This window comes from Hylobates moloch, unplaced genomic scaffold (genome assembly GCF_009828535.3).
Source record: "Hylobates moloch isolate HMO894 unplaced genomic scaffold, HMol_V3 SCAFFOLD_13, whole genome shotgun sequence".
Lineage (NCBI taxonomy): Eukaryota > Metazoa > Chordata > Mammalia > Primates > Hylobatidae > Hylobates > Hylobates moloch.
In genome coordinates, this window is record NW_026652288.1 from 37579570 (window position 1) to 37602852 (window position 23283).

A 23283-nucleotide genomic window follows, 5' to 3' on the forward strand; every position below is an offset into this window, starting at 1 on the left:
AGCTAATAGTTATCTATTGCCGTAATGATATTGCATAGCAAATCATATCAAACACTGTGGCATAAAACAATAAGCATTTATTGAGCCTATGCATCTAAGAGTCAGTTGGTAGGTCAGCTGGGGACTGACTGATTTTTTTTTTTTCTTTTTTGAGATGGAGTCTCACTCTGTCACCCAGGCTGGAGTGCAGTGGTGCGATCTTGGCTCACTGCAAGCTCCACCTCCCGGGTTCATGCCACTCTCTTGCCTCAGCCTCCCAAGTAGCTGGGACTACAGGCACCCGCCACCACGCCCTGCTAATTTGTTGTATTTTTAGTAGAGACAGGGTTTCACTGTGTTAGCCAGCATGGTCTTGATCTCCTGACCTCGTGATCTGCCCGCCTCGGCCTCCCAAAGTGCTGGGATTACAGGCGTGAGCCACCGTGCCCAGCTTTTTTTTTTTTTTTTTTTTTTTTTGAGGCAAAGTCTTACTCTGTCGCCCAGGCCAGAGTACAGTGGTGCAATCTTGGCTCACTGCAGCCTTTGCCTCCTGGGTTCGAGAGATTCTCCTGCCTCAGCCTCCTGGGACTACAGACATGCACCATCAAGCCCAACTTATTTTTGTATTTTTTAGGAGAGACAAGGTTTCACCATGTTGGCCGGGCTGGTCTCAAACTCCTGACCTCAGGTGATCCGCCCACCTCGGCCTCTCAAAGTGCTGGGTTTACAGGCGTGAGCCACTGAGCCCAGCCAGACTGACTGATCTTGAATGCCTTGTCTGAGACCACATTCCTCCACTCTGAATGGTCTTCCACCCTCCAGAAAGCCAGTCCAGACTTGTCCTCATGGTGGAGATGAGTTAGAGTTAGAGAGAGAATGAGAAGTATGAAATTCCTCTTGAGCACTAGTCTTGAAACTGATGAACTATCATTTCTACCACATCTTATGGGTCAAACAAGTCATAAACCAGTTCTCATTCAAAGGATGGAGAAAAAAATCTACTTCTTTTTTATGATTATTATTGACAGAGTCTTACTCTGTCATCCAAGCTGGAGTGCAGTGGCACAATCATGGCTCATTGTAGCCCTGAACTCCTGGGCTCAAATGATCCTCCTGCCTCAGCCTCCTGAGTAGCTAGCCACACACCACCATGTCTGGCTAATTTCTTTTTTTAGAGACAGGGTCTTGCTACGTTGCCCAGGCCTGGTCTCGAATTCCGGGCCTCAAGCAGTCCTCCTGTCTTGGCCTCCCACAGTGCTGAGATTACAGGCATGAGCCACCATGCCTAGCCAAGAATCTATCTCTTTTTTTTTTCTTTTTCTAGGCAGAGTCTCACTGTGTCGCCCAGGCTGGAGTGCAGTGGCAGGATTCTCCAGGAGAATCACTTGAACCTGGAAGGTGGAGGTTGCAGTGAACCAAGATATTGTGCCACTGTACTCTAGCCTGGATGACAGAGCCAGATTCTCTCAAAATATATATATTAATTGGGTTCAAATTCTCTCTCTCTCTCTCTCTCTCACATACACACACACACACACACACACACACACCTCTGCTGTAAAGATTTTAAGCAATATGGAGCCCCTGATCCCAGCTGCCTTAATGGTTTAGTCTGCAACATGGTTGCAATCATCCTCAAGTCATCCCGAAATACTGGCAGTGAATTACAAAGATGCTGCAGCCACGGCAGGCACAGTCTTGGGAGCAACAGCAAACCTGCACTACCTCTGAAATTTTTGTTTGTATCCCCTCACATTATCACCAAGTTTTTCTGCCTTCCTCTATTTGTAGTTTCTTATTTTAGTTCACTTCATTTTCCTAGAACCATTTTTATATCACTTCTGTCTAATAAACCATCATTTTACTTAGAGCAATTTCTATTCTTAGAAAATCAGAGGGCCTTTCAGCTTCTGCTGTAAGGTGATTCTTAGTCCAGAGAACAAGATTATATCTGCTTCTGTAGGATTACAGCAAGTTACTATGATTTCTACTTCTTCCTGTGATAATATATGTTGTCACCTAAGTCTGGAACTTCCTTTGTTAAATATTTGTGACTCTCCAGGCAGCCTGAGGGTGAGAACAATAGATCTGTCTCCAGCCTAGCCTGGGAGCTGCCTTAAAGGAGCCGCACACTTAGTGATTGCAGAGATGCTGGTGGGAAGCAGGAAGTAGACTAGCTGTTGTGTTTTATTAATTTGGTGCTTGGACCAGGAAAATTAAAATGCAGTCTTGTGCTCTGTGGATGAGACCTTACTGCCTCAGAATAGCTACTTCTGATAGGGCAGAGAACGATAAGTCACTTAAGTCATTTGTTGATGGTCATGAATCATGGCATCATGACGGGGACCACCAACAGCAAAATCAGATCAAATGATTTTGTTTGTTCACATTAATCAGAACAAAGAGAAAGTAATTGGAGAGCCAGTATATAAGATGCATGTTTTAATATTACAAGACCCATAAAAGAATGGTAATAAGCCAGGCACGGTGGTTCACGCCTGTAATCTCAGCACTTTGGGAGGCCAAAGGCTGGCGGATCATGAGGTCAGGAGTTCAAGACCAGCCTGGCCAATATAATAAAATCCTGTCTCTACTAAAAATACAAAAATTAGCTGGGCGTGGTGGCACGCACCTGTAATCCCAGCTACTCAGGAGGCTGAGGCAGGAGAATCACTGGAACCAGGAGGCAGAGTTTCAGTGAGCCAAGATCACACCACTGTACTTCAGCTTGGGTGACAGAGCGAGACTTCATTAAAAAAAAAAAAAGGTAATGAATATAATAACTATCAAGAAAATAAAGTATTTATAAACCATAATGAAAATGTAGGCTGGAGGCCGAGTGCGGTGGCTCACGCTATAATCCCAGCACTTTGGGAGGCTGAGGCAGGCGGGTCGTTTGAGCCCAGGAGTTTGAGACCAGCCTGGGCAACATAAGGAGACCCTGTCTCTACAAAAAAATTAAAAATTAACTGGGTGTGGTGGTGCACACCTGTAGTCCCAGGTACTCAGGAGGCTGAAGTGGGAGGATTATTTGAGCTCGGAAGGTCGAGGCCACATTGAGCTGTGATTGTGCCACTGCACTCCAGTCTGGGTAACAGAATGAGATGAAAGAAGGAAGGGAGGAAGGAAGGAAGGAAGGAAGGAAGGAAGGAAGGAAGGAAGGAAGAGAGGGAGGGAGGGAGGGAAAATGTGAATGGGTGAATCTCATAAAAATAGTGCACAAAAAACAGATACAAGAGTATATGTGAGAAAACATTTTAAATAGTCCATTTCTGAGGCATGATAAATCTAAGTACTGGCAGCCAGCCTGCAAATGTAACAAACCGCAGGGCTCATCCACCTAGAAGGTCACAATAAGGGAACAAAATGTAGAGACGGGGTCAGCCCATAAAAGGGAAGAAAGTGGCTGGCGCAGTGGCTCACTGTAATCCCAGCACTTTGGGAGGCGGAGGCAGGCGGACCACGAGGTCAAGAGATCAAGACCATCCTGGCCAACGTGGTGAAACCTCGTCTCTACTAAAAATACAAAAATTACGCAGGTGAGTGTGTTTCTCACATAAAGTTCAGAATACAGACCAGAATACAGACCAAACTAAACTACAGCATTAGGAATGCACCCTTAGGTGGTAAAATGAAAGGAAAAACAAGAAAGTGATTACCGTAAGTATCAGCATAGTTGTTACTTCTGCGTAGAAAGGAAAGGATAGTGATAAGAAGAAGAGGAAGGGTTCTGGGATGCTGGAAATATTCCATTTCTTGGCCTGTGTGATAGTTAAATGGATGTTCACTTTGTGATAAATCATTCAGCTGTATATTTATGTTTTGTTTACTTTTCTGCATGTTATATTGCACAAATAAGATTCGAAAAACAAATGTCCAAGGTAGTCAATGCAATGTTAAAGATAACACGAAAAGACTATAATTACAAAGCTTTAGTAGCTAGGACGATCCGTATGGCTGAAGACAGGCAAAGGAATGAATGAAAAACAATTTAAAAATCCAGAAAAGACCATGAATCTAAAATATCTTGATATATAATAGAGGTGGCACATAATCACTGGAGAACAAAGAGAAACACCCTAGGACAGAACCTTGAGAACGCCTACAAGAAGCGATCTTGTAAGCGTTCCTCACAAACATCAAACTGGTTGAAATGTCCTATACGGCCCCGCCCTTCGTCGTTGGGCTGTTTCAGATGCGTTGACGCTTCCCGGCCTCGAGGGGGCATCTGGAGAACGGCGAGCGGGAAGGTACGCATGCGCACTGCTCCCAGGGTTTGCGGTAGAATCTACGCTCTCGCTCCCGGTTACGCACACGGCATTTACAGTGCGCACAGCGGCCACGCACGCGCACTGGGGTGTCCGCCGGGCATCGCGCTGTCCAGTTAATTCCAGTTTCTCTGGGAGCAGCCGAGTTGACCCCACGGTCTGAGATGTCCAAGCTGCCCGCAGACAGCAATGTCCCCCAGACAGGCGCGGCGAATGGTGACAGAGACGTCCCGCAGGCGGAGGTAGGCCGCGGGAGGCGGGAGCCGGCCCCGGCACAGCCTGAGGAGGCCGGGGAAGGCGCGATGGCGGCGGCCAGGGGAGGCCCGGTGCCGGCGGCCAGGGAAGGTCGGATGGCGGCGGCCAGGGGAGCCCCGGCGGCGGCGGCCAGGGGAGCCCCGGTGGCAGCGGCGGCGTTGGCCAGGGCAGCCGCGGCGGGCAGGGAAAGCCCGGCGGCGGCGGCGGCCAGGGAAGCCCGGATGGCGGAGGTCGCCCGCTTGCTGGGGGAGCCAGTGGACGAAGAGGGTCCCGAGGGCAGGCCCAGGTCCAGGCACGGGAACGGAGGCCTGGCTGCGTTGCCCTATCTCCGTCTCCGCCACCCACTTAGCGTTTTAGGAATCAATTACCAGCAGTTTCTCCGCCACTATCTGGAAAATTACCCGATTGCTCCTGGCAGAATACAAGAGCTTGAAGAACGCCGCAGGCGATTCGTGGAAGCCTGCAGAGCAAGGGAAGCAGCGTTTGATGCCGAATATCAGCGAAATCCTCACAGGGTGGACCTCGATATTTTAACCTTTACGATAGCTCTGACTGCCTCTGAAGTTATCAACCCTCTGATAGAAGAACTTGGTTGCGATAAGTTTATCAATAGAGAATAGTTATGTGGTGAGACTACTTCAAGAGAACCTCTGCATTCCAGTCATACCAAATCTGCAACTTGATTTTCGGAAGTCAAGAGTATATCGCGATAAGACAGTGCACAGGTGGAGGGGAAAAAAAGGGGGAGGGGGAAGCTTATCTTGAAAACGCATCACAGAAGAAGTAGAAAAAATGTCGAAAGCATTATAACTATAACGTTCTTTGAGTTTGTGATTGATCCACACTTTTCCCCCTGCATTATGGAAAATGTCTCTCAGCATTACTTTATTACAAAGTAAAGGATGGTTTTATAAAATTGAGACTTGATGAAAAATCACCAATACTAGAGCCCATGAGGATGAAAGAAATTATCAAATAGTGCTGAACAGAATAAGATGTTAACGCTGAGTTATTAGGACTGGAAGGCTATGAAAAGAACTTGAAATTGTCGGAATATGTGCTCTCTTCATGTATTAAATAGAAGTTTCTAGTTTAAGATTGATTTTGTGTTTTCTTAGGCATTTCAAGTGACAAGCAAAGTAAATGTATATATTATGTGATAAATCATGTTTTCAAGAACGTCAAATTTCTGGACTTTTTTCTTTCAATTTTTAATTTTTAAAGTTTTTTTGGTATAAAATCCATTCACAAGCCAAAAAATATATAAAATGTACAGTGAAAATCTTTCCATTCTTGTTTTCCTCCATGCAGTACCAACCATGACCTCTAATAGCCACAGTTTCCCTTCCGCCCTTCTAGTTTCCTTACGTGTACACAGGCATATGTAAATCTGGGTTTACTTGTTTTATTTCTTCACAGAAGTCAGCATATTATATTTACTGGTTTATACATTGCTTTCTCATTAAAAACATATGTTGACCCTTCCAAACCACTGTATTTCCTCATTATTTTTTAAAGTGGCATTTTATTCCATTCTGAGGTTATGTCGAAATTTACTTAACCAGGGATAGATTGACGGACATTTAGGTTGTTTCCTATCTCTTTGGGCAGAATAAAAAATTGCTAGAGTAGTTCATCTTGTATATCATGTGGCATGTGCACAAATATAGTATTGCTTCAATTCAAAATTCACTTCATATTTGAACATCTCTGAAATGTGGGTGCATCTTATATTTGATGCTGTAATAGATAATTTTTTCCTTAGGTTTTCATGAAACTAATGATTTTTTTTTTTAAGAGGGAGTCTCACTCTGTCACCAGGCGGAAGTGCAGTGGCGCAATCTCGGCTCACTGCAACCTCCGCCTCCCAGGTTCAAGTGATTCTCCTGCCTCAGCCTCCCGAGTAGCTGGGACTACAGGCGCCCACCACCACACCCGGCCAATTTTTGTATTTTTAGTAAGAGACGGGGTTTCACCATGTTGGCCAAGATGGTCTTGATCTCTTGACCTTGTGATCCGCCCGCCTCGGCCTCCCAAAGTGCTGGGATTACAGGTGTGAGCCACCATGCCCAGCCCTAATGATGTGTCTCATAATCAATAGCTACCTAGATTCCTTTTTACGTGTAATATCTGTAGGCTGATGCCCCAGAAATGAGAATTCTGGGCCAAAGGTACTCCTTTGAATATTGCTATGCAGCATTCTATATGTGTCCCGCTTTGCACTCCCACTAGCAATTAATGATCATGGATGTTTCATTACAGCCTAGCCAACACACTAAACCATCAATAATATCTGGCTTTTGCGAATCTGATAGTTGAAAAATGGTATATCAGTTTTAATTTGCTTTTATTATGAGCGAAGTTAATTTTTTTTTTTTTTTTTTTGAGATGGGAGTTTCACTCTTGTTGTCCAGGCTGTAGTGCAATTGTGCAACCTTGGCTCACTGCAAACTCCACCTCCCAGGCTCAAGGGATTCTCCTGCCTCAGCCTCTCAAGAGCTGGGATTACAGGCATGCACCAACACACCTGGCTAATTTTTGTATTTTTAGTAGAGATAGGCTTTCACTATGCTGGCCAGGCTGGTTTTGAACTCCTGACCTCAGGTGATCCACCTACCTCGGCCTCCCAAAGTGGTGGGATTATAGGCATGAGCCACCGCACCCAGCCAGCTAAATATCTTTTAAGAGTCATATATATTCCCTTTTCCATAAACTCTCTGTTCATACTCTTTTTTTTTTTTTAGACAAAGTTTCACTCTCTCGCCCAGGCTGGAGTGCAGTGGTACCATCTCAGCTCAGTGCAACTTCTGCCTACCAGGTTCAAGCAATTCTCATGCCTCGGCTTCCCAAATAACTGGGATTACAGGCACATGCCACCTCACCTGGCTCATTTTGTATTTTTAGTGGAGACTGGGTTTCACCATGTTGGCCAGTCTAGTCTCCAACTCCTGACCTCAGATGATCCTCCCTCCTCGGCCTCCCAAAGTTCTGGGATTATAGGTGTGAGCCACCGTGCCTTATTCATATTCTTTATCCACTCCCCTCCCAGATAATTTTGTCCTTTCTTCGTTGAATCCAGTAGCTATTTATGATACTCATGTTAGTGATATGAGGTATGATAATAGCTTGGGATATGAGTTACGAATATTTTTTCACAATTTGTCATTACGTTTTGGCTTTTTGGAGAGCCTTTTGGCCATGGTAATTTTTGTTGCCTATTTTCCTTTAAATTTGCAGGAGGCCAGGCACAGTGGCTCACACCGGTAATCCCACACTTTGGGAGGCTGAGGCAGCAGACCACTTGAGCTCAGGAGTTCAAGACCAGCCTGGGCAACATGGCGAAACCCTGTCTCTATAAAAAATGTGAAAAATTAGCCTGGCGTAGTGGCACATGCCTCTAATCCCATCTACTCTGGGGGCTGAGGTGGAAGGATAGTTTGAGCCCAGCAGGCTCCAGCATGGATGACAAAGTGAGATCCTGTCTCAAAAAATAAATAAACCTGCAGTATTTTGAATCCTAAGGTAGTCTTGGGTGTGTGTGTATGTGTGGTTTCATTGTCCGTATTTGAATCTTTGAACCATTTGAAATTTATTCTCAGGTACAATATAAGGATCAAATTTTTTTTCAATATATTTTCCATTTTTACTGTGCATACACATATATACAATGTATTTTTCAAATGAGCTTTACAATATGTGGTTTTGTCACTTGGTTTACAACTAAATACACTGTGAACATTTTCTCTTCTACAACAGTTAAAAGAATTGCATAGCTTGGAGGAAGCATAATTTATTAAGCAATCTTGTTGGGGACATTGAGGTATAATATTTTTTCTAAAAAGACTTTTTACAATGTCTTTTTAGAAAGGCTGAGGCAGGAGAATCACTCAAACCTGGGAGACGGAGGTTTCAGTGAGCTGAGATTGCGCCACTGCACTCCAGCTTGGCGACAGAGTGAGACTCCGTCTAAAAATAAATTCTTTTTACAATGCCTTTGGGAAAAAAAGGGGAGTCCTTGTCTTATATATCTTTCTATAGATGATGGAAACTTGCCCTTCCATTTAGCCTTTTAACTTGCTTCTCTACACCCACCTAATCACCAATTAAATAACCTATTTTATGTTTTCCAACTTCTCTCTCCCATTTGCTTCCTCTTTCCTACCCAGTCTCCCTGCACACATGCAGACAGACTTCCATTCCTTCATCACTCTGGTTCCTCGCCTTAAAGAGGCTGTCTTTCCTTTTAAAGAAACAATTTTATTGATTTTGATAACTCTACTCAAAACTGTATCCTAAGGTCCACATTAAGATTAGTCTTTAATAATCTGAAGATATAATTCAGTCGTTTAAAAGAACATATTAAGAAGACCTTGGTAGAATTACATGTGTCAATAAATACCAGGCCTTGAGCAGTTGCTCATGCCTGTAATCCCCACACTTTGAGAGGCTGAGGTGGGCAGATCACAAGGTCAGGAGTTCGAGACCAGCCTCGCCAATATGGTGAAATGCGGTCTCTACTAAAAATACAAAAAAGTTAGCTGGGCATTGTGGCACATGCCTGTAATCCCAGCTACTTGGGAGGCTGAGGCAGGAGAATTGCTTGAACCCAAGAGGCAGAGGTTGCAGTGAGCTGAGATCGTGCCACTGCACTCCAGCCTGGGTGACAGAGTGAGACTCCATCTCAAAAAAAGAAAAAAAAGAAACACTGGACTTGGGCACAGTGGAGATATGGCTTACTTTCTTTTGAGAAAAGAAGTAGTTTTTTGGGAGAGGGCAGGGCAAAGAAGTAAGAAGTAGTTGATACTATAAGGAAATGTTAGAGACCATTTTGGAAATATATTCATTATTTTAAGGCAACTAACAAATGATCATCTTTCATTGTAGCAGCAGCTTTTACTGGTCATGAAATTTGCATGATATCTAAAATGGTATTTCTGGAAATAGGTCAGTGTCAATTAATAGTAACTTTGTATAGAAAGGCAGATTCCAGCTAGCATAAAAGTGGTACATGGAGACGGTGGTAGTCCTGGAGTCCTGGAAGCCATGAGATGCTCATCCATCACAAGGCCATCACAGCCAGTAAAATGCCTGAGGAAAGCAGCAGAGCTGGCCATGCCAGCATTTACACAAGGAACACTTCTTGGGCAGCCAGATGTCATGGAGCACAGACCCACAGTTCTCTTTGCACACATCGTGCTCACAGTTCCGTCCATAGAAGGACAGGGGGCAGGCACCAAAGGACCCCAATGTAGGTTCCCCCATTCAAGCAGCAGGTTCTGCTTAGCTCCTTACTGTTCTGTATCCCCATGGGCAGCACATGCTGGAAAGACTGAGGCCGAATTGCAGGCTCCTCCTGGGGCCGAATGCTGTCATTTCTGAAGGCCAGGTCTCCCTGAGATGGACACACAAGTTCCTGATGGCCCAGCCAAGCAACTAATCCCAGTTCAAAGGCTTCAAAATGGCCATGATCCAAATCACACTGGAAGAGAAGCAGGTCATCTTCCTGCTGTCCATAGCTCTGTCATTGTCCCTTTGAACATCCAGGCAGGCCAGAAGATGGGAGAGAGCAGCAAGGATCCAAATTTTTTTTAGATGACTGCCTGGTTGCCCTAACATCAGTTACTGAGTAGTCCATCTTTTCCCCACTAATTGTTTTGTTTTTGTTTTTTTTTTTTCAGATGTAGTCTTGCTCTGTCAACCAGGCTGGAGTGCAGTGGCGGGATCTCAGCTCACTGCAACCTCCACCTCCCGGGTTGAAGTGATTCTCCTGCCTCAGCCTCCCGAGTAGCTGGGATTACAGGCACACACCACCACACCTGGCTAATTTTTTATATTTTTAGTAGAGACAAGCTTTCACTGTGTTGGCCAGGTTGGTCTCAAACTCCTGACCTCAGGTGATCCACCCGCCTCAGCCTCCCAAAATGCTGGGCACCATGCCCAGCCCCACCAATTGTTTTAAGATGCCTTTTCATACAAAAACTATGTTTTAAATTTTCTAACTAGTTCTAAATCTGGTAATGCTAACGCCTTTTATTATACTTCTTTTTCAGAGTGCTTCTGGGTATTTTATTCATTTTGTAACTACATCAACCTCAAAGTCAGCTTACCTTATTTCTTTTTTTTTTTTTTTTTTTTTTTTTTTTGAGACGGAGTCTTGCTCTGTCGCCAGGCTGGAGTGCAGTGGTGCGATCTTGGCTCACTGCAACCTCCACCTCCCAGGTTGAAGCAATTCTCCTGCCTTCTCCTGCCTCAGCCTCCCGAGTAGCTGGGACTTCAGGCACACACCACCATGCCCAGATAATTTTTGTATTTTTAGTAGAGACAGGGTTTCACCATATTGGCGAGGGTGGTCTTGATCTCTTGACCTCGTGATCTGCCTGCCTTGGCCTCCCAAAGTGCTGGGATTACAGGCCTGAGCCACCATGCCTGGCCAGCTTACCTTATTTGAAAACAAAATCTTTTTATTAGAATCATATTACACTTCATTAACTCATGGGTAATGCTGTCTTTTAAATAATGAGTCTTTGTATCTACATGATCAATTTTTCCTTTTTTTTTTTTGAGACAGAGTCTGACTCTGTCACCCAGGCTGGAGTGCAGTGGCACGATCTCGGCTCACTGCAACCTCCGCCTCCGGGGTTCAAGCGATTCTTATGCCTCAGCCTCCCAAATAGCTGGGACTACAGTCGCCCACCACCACGCCTGGCGAATTTTTGTAATTTTAGTAGAGATGGGTTTTTGCCATGTTGGCCAGGTTGGTCTTGAACTCCTGGCCTCAAGCAATCCACCTGCCTCAGCCTCTCAAACTGCTAGGATTACAGACTGAGCCACCACACCTGGCTTAAAATGGTAAATTTTTATAATTCCCTGCCCTGTGGAACTTAGGCTCTATTCAAATAGAGGAAATAGGCATAATAAATTATTTTATATTACATAGAATATATTTTATATGTTATTGTATACAATACATATTATTTATGTCATATATTATTACAAGTTATATGTATTCCAGGCAAATTAAACAGTCACTGTTTAAGGCAGGAGTTTTCTGAGGTATTTGAGAAGTAGTGAGGAAGTCACCTTGACCTGGAGCAGAGCAAGCAAGGGGAAAGGAATCGGGATGAAGTCAGAGAAGTAGCAAGTTGGCCTGAGCTGGTATTGGAGTGGTGGCTTATAGACCATTGTTGGGATTTTGGCTTCTATTCTGAGTAAAATGAAGTTACTGGAGGTTTTAGTCAAAGAGTAAGTTGTCTGACTTGCATTTTAAAATAATCATTGTGGGCCAGGCGCAGTGGATCACGCCTGTAATCCCAGCACTTTGAGAGGCTGAGGTGGGTGGATTACTTGAGGTCAGCAGTTCCAGACCAGCCTGGTCAACATGGTGAAATGCCATCTCTACTAAAAATACAAAAATTAGCTGGCATGGTGGTGGGCGCCTGTAATCCCAGCTACTCGGGAGGCTGAGGCAGGAGAATCACTTGAACCCAGGAGGCAGAGGTTGCAGTGAGCCGAGATCATGCCACTGCACTCCAGCCTGGGCAACAGAGCAAGACTCCATCTCAGAAAAATAATAATAACCATTCTGGATATTTTATTAAAAATAGATTGTAGGGGGCAAAGTAGAAGCAGAGAGACCAGTAGGAGGCTATTGTAATAATCTGGGGAAGAGATGGTGGTGGCTCAGCAGGATAAGTGCAGAGGAAGTGTAAACAGTGAACAGATTCTCATTATATTGCGAAAGCTGACCCAACAAAATTTGCTGACAGATTGAATGTCATATTTGAGAATGTTGCCTGGCGTGGTGGCTCACGCCTGTAATCCCAGCACTTTGAGAGGACAAGGCAGGTGGATCATGAGGTCAAGAGTTTGAGACCAGCCTGGCCAACATGGTGAAACCCCATCTCTACTAAAGATACAAAAAATTAGCCGGGCATGGTGTGTGTGCCTGTAGTCCAGGCTACTCGGGAGGCTGAGGCAGGGGAATTACTTGAACCCAGGAGGCAGAGGTTGCAGTGAGCCCGGATGGTGACATTGTACTCCAGCCTGGGTGACAGGGTGAGACTCCGTGCAAAAAAAAAAAAAAAGAGAGAGAGAGAGAGAATGTCATATTGGAGAGAACAAATGACTCCAAGATTTTTTCATTTAGAACAACTAGAAGGATTGAATTGACTTCAGCTGAGATGGAGAGACTGTGGTTGTGTTTTGGTGGCCAGGCGTGGTGGCTCATGCCTGTAATCCCAGCACTTTATTTTGGTTTTTTGTTTTTGTTTTTGGTTTTGTTTTGTTTTGAGACGGAGTCTCGCTCTGTCACCCAGGCTGGAGTGCAGTGGCACAATCTCAGCTCACTGCAACCTCCGCCTCCTGGGTTCAAGCAATTTTCATGCCTTGGCCTCCCAAGTAGCTGGGGCTACAGGCGCCTGCCACCACGCCTAATTTTTTTGTATTTTTAGTAGAGACGGGGTTTCACCGTGTTAGCCAGGATGGTCTCGATCTCCTGACCTCGTGATCCGCCCTCCTCGGCCTCCCAAAGTACTGGGATCACAGGCATGACTACCGCACCCAGCCTCCAGCACTTTCTTTTGAAAGCTGAGACGGGCAGATCACTTGAGGCCAGGAGTTCAAGACCAGCCTGGCCAACATGGTAAAATCCCGTCTCTACTAAAAATACAAAAATTAGCTGGGCACGGTGGTGGGCACTTGTAATCCCAGCTACCCAGGAGGCTGAGGCAGGAGAATCGCTTGGGCCCAGGAAGCATAAGTTGCAGTGACCCAGGAGGTGGAGGTTGCAGTGAGCTGGGATCATGCCACTGCACTCCAGCCTGGGTGACAGAGTGAGACTCTGTCTCAAAAAAATAAAAATAAAAATAAAATAAGGTAGTTGGAGAATCAGCATTAAAACTTAGTTTAAGAATTTTTACTTGATCTTTCTATTTTTCCAGAGAGTTTCTCTGGCCTCTTTTCTTTGACTTGCAGGTACTGAGCAGTGTATTATTATAGCCATTCAAAATGGAAGCTACACTGAATTCTGGAGACTTTACGGCTAGCTCATAATTACAAATTCCCTCCAGTGACCAAGCTATCTACCTAATTTGAAGTTACCTTCCAGAGAAGTCCTTTCTTTTGTCTTCTGTGGAATATCACAAATGTGCCTTTTGAAGCATATATGTCACATGTGGGAGAACTCACTCCATCTCCCCAAGAGAACTGTAGAAACAAAGTAAGGTACACGTGAGTCAGAATGATTTCCAACCCAATCAGCTCCCAGACACGACCTGTGATAGGTCAGAATTTTTAGATGGATCCTCCTGAAGTTCAATTGCTAGCAACTCTCATATTTGGATTCCAGTTAAATTCAAAGGATTTTTTTTTTTTGAGACAGGGTCTTGCTCTGTCACACAGGGCTGGAGTGCAGTGGTGCAATCATAGCTCACTGCACAGTCGACCTACCAAGCTCAAGTCATCCTCCCACCTCAGCCCCCTGAATAGCTGAGACTACAGGTGCACATGCCACCATGCCTGCCTAATTTTTTTTCTGTAGGGACAGGGGTCTCACTATGTTGCCCAGGGTGGTCTCAAACTCATGGGCTCAAGCGATCCTCCCACCTTTGCCTCCCAACTTGCTGGGATTACAGGCATGAGCCACTACACCCAGCCACAGCTGACTGATTTTAAATGGAACATAGACTTTCACATTTTGGGTTATCATCAGGATCAGAGCTAGCCACACAGAAAGACTAACCATATCATTAGAGAGTTGGGGCTTGGAGCCATGTGATATCAGGTAGGAGGCCAGAGATTGACTTCAACAAAATGGGCAATGATTTAATCAAGCATGCCTATGTAGTAAAACCCCAGTAAAAACTCTGGACACCAAAGCCTGGGTGAGAGTCCTACGTTAGCACTATCCCTGCACTTACTGCCACATGTGGACGACAAAGGGTAACACATCCCTAGGAACACAGGAACTTCACATTTGGAACCCTCCCCATCCCAGATTGTGCCTTATACATCTCTTCTAATCTGTGTCCTTTGCCCGTAATAAGCATGACTGTGAATATAACAGATTTCAATGAGCTCTGGGAATTATCAAGCCTAAAGGTGGTTTTGGGAAACCCCCAAACTTCTAGTGTCAAAATATTACTTACAGGCCAGGCCGAGTGGCTCAGGCCGGTAAACCCAGCACTTTGGGAGGCCAAGGCAGGATGATAACTTGAGTCCAGGAGTTCGAGACCAGCCTGGGCAACATAGTGAGACCCAATTTCTACAAAAAATAAAAAATCAGCTGGGTGTGGTGGTGCGCACCTGTAGTCCCAGTTACTCCAGAGGCTGAGGCAGGAGGATGGCTTGAGGCTGGGAGGTCAAAGCAGCAGTAACCGAGATCGCACCACTGCACTCCAGCCTAGGCGACAGGGCGAGACCCAGTCTGAAAAAAAAAAAAAAAAAAAAAGACAGGAGCTGGAAAATGACCTTATAAGGAACTTTACATTAATACTGAAGTGGTTGTAATTTAAGGTACCGCACAGTCCGCAGGTCCTCAGGCGCTCAGAGGACCAGAGGCGGCTACAGACGTAATGGCTACCCAGGACCGCTAGGGAACGCTCGAGGATTGTGCACCGTGCTTACGCATGCGCACACACTGGCACGCACAGCGTTTACGCGCTCACCGAGACTCGCTCATGCGCACGTCCCGCATACAGCGGTGCCGTGCCGTTATTCCAGTCTCCGTAGAAACGCTCGGACTATGGCGGAGCCGACTGGGCTGTCGGAGATGTCCGAGCTCCCCGGAGACAGCAGTGTCCCACAGGTGGGCACAGCGAGTGGCGTCAGCGACGTACTGCGGGGGGCAGTCGGAGGCGGGGTTCGGGTGCAGGAGGCCCGGGAAGGCCCAGTGGCCGAAGCTGCGCGGTCCATGGCGCGGGTGCCGGGCCCTGTGCCCGGGCCCATCCGCAGCAGCGTCCCGGGCCTAGCGTCCGCGCCAGACCCCCATCAGCAGCTCACTTTCTTAGAAATTAACCGGCAGCTGTTGTTCCGCGAGTATCTGGATGGTAGCTCCATGATTCCGGTCAGATTACTACGGGATTTCGAGGAACGCCGCAGGCTGTTTGTGGAAGCCTGCAAGGCGAGGGAAGCAGCCTTTGACGCGGATCCCCCGCAGATGGACTTCGCTGCTGTCGCGTTTACGGTAGCGCTGACTGCCTCCGAGGCCCTCAGTCCTCTGGCCGACTGAGTCGGCTGTGATGATGAGATTGGTGTCAAGGAATAGCCAAGTGACCCTTTTCGGATCAAAAGAACAGGCAGGCTGTGCCAGTTTAGTTAACTCAGTCATTAGGGGAAATGCAAACTGGAAGGGAATACGGCAATGTGCAAATGAAGGAGGAAGCACACTCCGAAATGGAAACAGACAAGACTGTTGAATCTTGTTTTCTTTCTTCTTTTTTAGTATTATTTAAATAGAGAAGGGAGTCTCGCATCCCTAGGCTGGTCCCGAACGCTTGGACCCGAGCGATCCTCCCACTTCGGCCTCCCAAAGTGCTGGGATTACTTTACAGGCGTGAGCCACCACTCCCAGCCGAATCTTGTTTTCAAACAGGTCCCAAGACACTTCTGACTTAACACTTTGTTAGCAATGCATTTTCCTGCATTTGTGAAGAATTCTTCATGACTTTCACCATAAAGGATGGTTTTGCAAAGATCTGAGAAAAAAAAATGCCAATAATAGAACCCATAGAAATGAACCTAAGTGATGAAAGAAAACAAAGAAATAGAGTTGTCAGGAATCCAGGTGTACCTGAGTTACTAGGATTGGAAGGCTATTGAGAGGACTTTGAAATTTCACAATTTGTGGTCATGTCAACAAATCCTAGTGTAAGATTCATATTTGTGTTTTCTGAGGTACTTTAGATTAACAGTAAATATTCAATAGAAAAAGCCACGTATTATATGATTAACGTTTTCAAGTCTGTGAAATTGGGTAGGTGTGGAATAAACTTGTTCTTTGTTAATTTTAAGCTTTTTATTTGGTTCTAGAATATGTATTCTATTCACAAGACTCAAAAATATAATAAAGTATCGGCCGGGCGCACTGGCTCACGCCTGTAATCCCAGCACTTTGGGAGGCCAAGGCGGGTGGATCACCTGAGGTCAGGAATTCAAGACCACCCTGGCCAACATGGTGAAACCTCATCTCTACTAAAAAAATTAGCTGGGTGTGGTGGCACGCGCCTATAGTCCCAGCTCCTCGGGAGGCTGAGGCAGGATAATCACTTGAACCTGGGAGGCGGAGGTTGCAGTGAGCCCAGATCACGCCACTGCACTCCAGCCTGGTCAACAGAGTGGGACTCCGTCTCAAAAAAAAGAAAAAAAGTATCAAAAGATGCTGTGAGAAATCTCTCTTGTTGCTGTCCTTTGCCAAACTCAGAACTATTCCATGTAGGTGTCATTGCTTGTGGCTTGGAGTTTTGTTGTTGTTTTCTTGGTTTTGCTTGTTTTTTGCTTTTTCACTGTATGCCTTTCAAGTTTTCTAATGCATATGCAAATAAACATCAATCTAAATATTGTGCCTTTTCCCTTTTAATATCAAGGTAGTTAACTTGCATCACGAGGTATAAATTTTTAAAAATATAAGCCGGGCGCGGTGGCTCAAGCCTGTAATCCCAGCACTTTGGGAGGCTGAGGCGGGCGGATCACGAGGTCAGGAGATCGAGACCATCCTGGCTAACACGGTGAAACCCCGTCTCTACTAAAAACACAAAAAATTAGCCGGGCGTGTTGGCGGGCGCCTGTATTCCCAGCTACTCGGGAGGCTGAGGCAGGAGAATGGCGTGAACCCAGGAGGTGGAGGTTGCGGTGAGCCGAGATCGCGCCACTGCACTCCAGCCTGGGAGACAGAGAAAGACTCCGTCTCAAAAATAAATAAATAAATAAGTAAATAAATAAATAAATTTTTAAAAATATAAAATCAAGGTAGCATATTGTATACTTCTATCAGCATCTTGGGTTTTTTCAGTTATATATGGAGAGATTTATATATCAGGGTTTTTTGGTTTTTTTTTTTTATATAGAAACAGAGATGGGGCCTCATTATGTTGTCTAGGCTTGTCTCCAACTCCTAGCTTCAACTGTTCCTCCTGCCTCGGCTTCCCAAAGTACTAAGTGCTAGGCGTGAGCTACTCCACTGGGTTTTGTTTTTTTTTTTTATACAACTACAATGTAAAGCCGTATCTTAGTATAATGAACTAGACACCTTTTGGACATCTGGGTTGTTTGCAAAATGTTTTAACATTTTCTATGCATTTATACGTGTTTACTCGTTTTCCATAGTACACTTTTTTTTTTTCTTTTTGAGACTGAGTCTTGCTCTGTCACCCAGGCTGGAGTGCAGTGGTGCAATCTTGGCTCACTGCAATCTCTGCCTCCTGGGTTCAAGTGATTCTCCTGCCTCAGCCTCTGGAGTACCTGGGACTACAGGCACATGCCACCATGCCCGGCTAATTTTTTGTATTTTTAGCAGAGAAAGGGTTTCACCGTGTTAGCCAGGGTGGTCTCGATCTCCTGACCTCGTGATCTGCCTGCCTTAGCCTCCCAAAGTGTTGGGATTATAGGCGTAAGCCACCGCACCCAGCCACCTTGTTTTTTGTTTGTTTTTGTTTGTTTTTTTCTGAGACAGAGTCTCACTCTGTCACCCAGACTGGAGTGCAGTGGCACCATCTCAGCTGACTGCAACCTCCACTTCCTGGGTTCAAGCTATATTCTGCCTCAGCCTCCGAGCAGCTAGGACTACAGGTGCACCACTGTGCCCAGCTAATTTTTGTATTTTTTTAGATAAAGGGTTTCACCATGTTGGCCAGGCTGGTCTCGAACTCCTGACCTCGTGATCTGCCCGCCTCGGCCTCCCAAAGTGCTGAGATTACAGGTGTGAGCCATCACGCCCGGGCCCACCTTGGTATTTTTAATGTGTCACCAGAGTGTTCTCCTTGGGGCTCAACCAGTTTACCTTCTATTCAGCCAGGAATAGTTGTGCCTCTTTCTCCACAGCCTGGCTAATCTGATAGCTTTGGGAGCATCTGACAGTAAAAGATGGTTTCTCACTATGGTTTTAATTTGAATTTCTTAATTATGAGTGAGGATGCATGTTTTCAAATGCTTAAGAGTCATTTGTTTTCACTTCTCAGTGAACTACCTGTCCATATTCTTATTTTTTATTGGCTTGTAAGTTATGTGTCAGTCACTAAAGAAGTTAGCCCTTTGTGATGACATGGAATATAGTTCACAGCAGTTCAGACTGCTGTGATCCTTTTGCCATGCAGAAAAATGTTGAGTGGGCGTGGTGGCTCACGCCTGTAATCCCAGCACTTTGGGAGGCAGAGGCGGGCGGATCACAAGGTCAGGAGATTGAGACCATCCTGCCTAATACGGTGAAACCCCATCTCTACTAAAAATACAAAAATTAGCTGGGCATGGTGGCGGGCGCCTGTAGTCCCAGCTACGCAGGAGGCTGAGGCAGGAGAATGGCGTGAACCCGGGAGGCGGAGCTTGCAGTGAGCCGAGATTGCGCCACTGCACTCCAGCCTGGGCGACAGAGCCAGACTCCATCTCAAAAAAAAAAAAAAGAAAAAAAAGAAAAATGTTTAATGTAGCTGTGTATATTCAGTTTATTTCTTTTGTGGTTTCTAGACTTTGAGTCATGGGGCCGGGTGTGGCTCACGCCTGTAATCCCAGTACTTTGGGAGCCCAAGGTGGGCGGATCACAAGGTCAAGAGATCAAGACCATCCTGGCCAACATGGTGGAACTCGTCTCTACTAAAAATACAAAAATTAGCTGAGCGTGGTGGCGCGCGCCTGCAATCCCAGCTACTTGGGAGGCTGAGGCAGGAGAATCGCTTGCACTCAGGAGGCAGAGGTTGCAGTGAGCCGAGATCGTGCCACTGCCCAGCAGCCTGGTGGAGGAATCCCATCCCATCTCAAAAAAAAAAAAAAAAAAAAAGAAAGGTCTTTGCCACTGCAGGATCATGAAGGAATCTGTTTTTTTGTTTGTTTGTTTTTTGCCTCAGGTTGCACCCTACCTTCTCCCCACACTCGTGAAGGAACACTTTTAAGTTTTAAGTGTTAACATTATAATTTTTACTCATTTGGAATGTTTTAGGTCCTAGTAGTGCTAGTCCACCCTCATTGCTCTTCTTTTCCAAAGTTTTTCAGGCTGTTCTTTTTTTTTTTTTCTATTGTGGAACTTTAGGATCATCTTGACTAGTTTCAATTTTTACAAAAGCTGTTAGTATTTTTATATGGGTTGCATTCGATATATATACTGTTGAGTGAGAATTGACATCTTCACGATGTCATCCTATCCAGTAATGTGGTAAGTCTTTTCATTTGTCCCCAGATGTATTTTAAAGTTTCCTTTATATAGGTCTTGCATATTTTTGTTAAAAATATTCCAAGGTTTGTTTGGTATTCTGTTTGTTGTTTATGGCTATTGTAAATGAGGTTTTGTGGTGTGTAAATTTGAATGCTATCTCTTTTTTTTTTTGGTGCTCTGTTAAACTTACTCTATTGTCTTATTGTTTGCAGTAGCTTTTCTTTGGTATACGATCATATCATCTACAAAGAACAATAGTTTTACCTCATTCTTTTTTGTTTGTTTGTTTTTTTGAGACGGAGTCTCGCTGTTGCCCAGGCTGGAGTGCAGTGGCACCATCTCGGCTCACTGCAACCTCTGCCCCCCAGGTTCAAGCGATTCTCCTGCCTCAGCCTCCTGAGTAGCTGGGATTACAGGCACCCACCACCACACTTGGCTAATTTCTGTATTTTTAGTAGAGACAGGGCTTCACCACGTTGGCCAGGCTGGTCTGGAACTCCTGACCTCAGGCAATCTGCCCACCTCGGCCTCCCAAAGTGCTGGGATTACAGGCATGAGCCACTGCACCCAGCTGGTAGAGAATTTTGTTAAAGGTCAGATCCGCGTTTATGGATCTCTTTTCTCCCATGATATATTCTTTTTTTTTTTTTTTTTTTTTTTTTTTTTTTTTTGAGATGGAGTCTCACTCTGTTGCCCAGGCTGGAGTGCAGTGGCGCAATCTCGGCTCACTGCAAGCTCCGCCCCCCGGGTTCACGCCATTCTCCTGCCTCAGCCTCTCCTAGTAGCTGGGACTACAGGCGCCCGCCACCACGCCCGGCTAATTTTTTGTATTTTTAGTAGAGACGGGGTTTCACCGTGGTCTCGATCTCCTGACCTCGTGATCCGCCCGCCTCGGCCTCCCAAAGTGCTGGGATTACAAGCGTGAGCCACCGCGCCCGGCCTCTCCCATGATATATTCATATGTTTTTTGTTTTTTGTTTGAGACGGAGTTTCACTCTTGTTGTCCAGGCTGGAGTGCAATGACACAATCTCGGCTCACCGCAACCTCCACCTCCCGGGTTCCAGCGATTCTCCTGCCTCAGCCTCCAGAGAAGCTGGGATTACAGGCATGCACCACCACACCCGGCTAATTTTGTATTTTTAGTAGAGATGGGGTTTCTCCATGTTGGTTAGCCTGGTCTTGAACTCCCAACCTCAAGTGATCTGCCCGCCTTGGCCTCCCAAAGTGCTGGGATTACAGGCATGAGCCACTGCGCCCGGCAGTATATTCATATGTTAAATCATGTTCATAGGTTTTGTAGTAATGGTCCTTGCATTTGAAATGCCCCTCACTTAGACATGATACATTATTCCTTAGTATGATATAGAATTCCATTTTATTTTATGGAATAAAATAAAATTTAAGATTTTGTATTAGAATTCATAAGTGAAATTAGTTTCTAGTTTATCAAACTTTTCAGTATTTAGATCAACTGTACTTCATATATATCATTTCATATGAAGAGTACAGAAGTATTTTATTTTTTCCCTGCTCTGGAAAAAGCTGGCATTGGAATTATCTGGTTTTTAAAGTTTCACAGATTTTTATTCTGAAAACCATTCAGGTCTAATGCTTTTTGGGAGAGTAGTTCATTGATAATTTTCTTTTTCTTGTGAGATAAAATCAATAGAGTTTGTAGGGTACTTGTCTGAGTATTAGTATTTCTCTACTGACTTAGAATATAGCATTTTCAGGCCAGGTGCTGTGGTTCACGCCTGTAATCCCAGCACTTCGGGAGGCCAAGGCGGGTGAATCACTTGAGGTCGGGAATCCAAGACCAGCCTGGCCAACATGGCGAAACCCCGTCTCTACTAAAAATACAAAAATTAGCTGGATGTGGTGGGGCACTCCTGTAATCCCTGCTACTCAGGAGGCTGAGGCAGGAGGATTGCTTGAACCTGGGAGGTGGAGGTTGCAGTGAGCCATGATCCCACCACTGCACTCCAGCCTGGGTGACAGAGAAAGACTGTCTCAAAAAAAAAAAAAAAAAATGGCCAGGTCCAGTGGCTCACGCCTGTAATCCCAGCACTTTGGGAGGCCAAGGCAGGCGGATCACCTGAGGTCAGGAGTTTGAGACCATCCTGGCCAACGTGGTGAAACCCCGCCTCTACTAAAAATACAAAAAATAGCCAGGTGTGGTGGCACACACCTGTAATCCCAGCTACTCGGGAGGCTGAGGCAGGAGAATCACTTGAACCCGGGAGGTGGAAGTTGCAGTGAACCGAGATCGCACCATTGCACTCCAGCCTGGGTGATGTAGCACTTTCTGGCTTATTTTGCCAGAAAAAAAAAAAAAAAAAAATGTAGGGTTTTTTTTTTTTTTTGGAGGTGTTCCCGGGTTTTTTATGTTTCTTTTTTTTTTTTTTTTTTGAGACGGAGTCTTGCTCTGTCCCCCAGGCTGGAGTGCAGTGGCGCGATCTCAGCTCACTGCAAGCTCCGCCTCCCGGGTTCACGCCATTCTCCTGCCTCAGCCTCCCGAGTAGCTGGGACTACAGGCGCCCGCCAACACGTCCGGCTAATTTTTTTTTTTTTGTATTTTTAGTAGAGACGGGGTTTCACCATGTTAGCCAGGATGGTCTCGATCTCCTGACCTCGTGATCCACCCGCCTCGGCCTCCCAAAGTGCTGGGATTACAGGCTTGAGCCACCGCGCCCGGCCCTTTATGTTTCTTTTGTTACTGATTTCTGACTTAAGCACATAGTGGTCAGAGAATGTGGTTTGAATGATGCAAATTATTTTGAATGTATGGAGGCTTTATGGCACAACACATTGTTACATTTTGTAAATATTTCATTCGTGCAGAAAGGTATTCTCCAATTGTTAGGTACAATTATATACATTTGTTCATTAGATCAGGCTTGTGGTTTATGTTCTGCATACTCTTCTACATCCTGAATTAGTTTTTGTCAGTTTCACCTGTCTCTAATTTAGGTTTGTCAATTTCACATTATAAGATGAACTATAGTTTTCTCAACTTTTGCTTAATGTATTTTGTTTTTGTTTTGTTTTGTTTTTGAGATGGAGTCTCACTCTGTTGCCCAGGCTGGAGTGCAATCTCGGCTCACTGCAACCTCCGCCTCCTGGGTTCAAGCGATTCTCCTATCTCAGCCTCCCTAGTAGCTGGGATTACAGGCGCGCACCACCAGGCCTGGCTAATTTTTGTTTGTTTGTTTGTTTGTTTTGAGACGGAGTCTTGCAGTGTCGTCCAGGCTGGAGTGCAGTGGTGCGATCTCGGCTCACTACAAGCTCCGCCTCCCAGGTTCACGCCATTCTCCTGCTTCAGCCTCCCAAGTAGCTGGGACTGCAGGCGCCCGCCACCACGCTCAGCTAATTTTTTGTATTTTTTTTTTTTTTAGTAGAGATGGAATTTCACCGTGTTAGCCAGG

The 23283-nt window shown here is 45.4% G+C and overlaps 2 protein-coding genes, 1 long non-coding RNA gene and 1 pseudogene across 4 annotated transcripts in view; 3 read left to right on the forward strand and 1 right to left on the reverse strand.

The window, feature by feature from the left end:
- Nucleotides 1-23283, forward strand: part of LOC131381069 (uncharacterized) — a 59935-nt gene that overhangs the window by 14312 nt on the left and 22340 nt on the right. The window lies entirely within an intron of this gene.
- On the forward strand, nt 4304-5688 carry EID2 (EP300 interacting inhibitor of differentiation 2). Its single transcript, XM_032172952.2, has one exon. The coding sequence runs from the start codon at nt 4412-4414 to the stop codon at nt 5120-5122; it is 711 nt and encodes a 236-aa protein (XP_032028843.1). The 5' UTR covers nt 4304-4411; the 3' UTR covers nt 5123-5688.
- On the reverse strand, nt 9458-10016 carry LOC116480699 (putative teratocarcinoma-derived growth factor 3; annotated as a pseudogene).
- On the forward strand, nt 15158-16504 carry EID2B (EP300 interacting inhibitor of differentiation 2B). The gene has a single exon (XM_032172953.2). It carries the CDS (start codon nt 15244-15246, stop codon nt 15727-15729), a length of 486 nt encoding a protein of 161 aa, XP_032028844.1. The 5' UTR covers nt 15158-15243; the 3' UTR covers nt 15730-16504.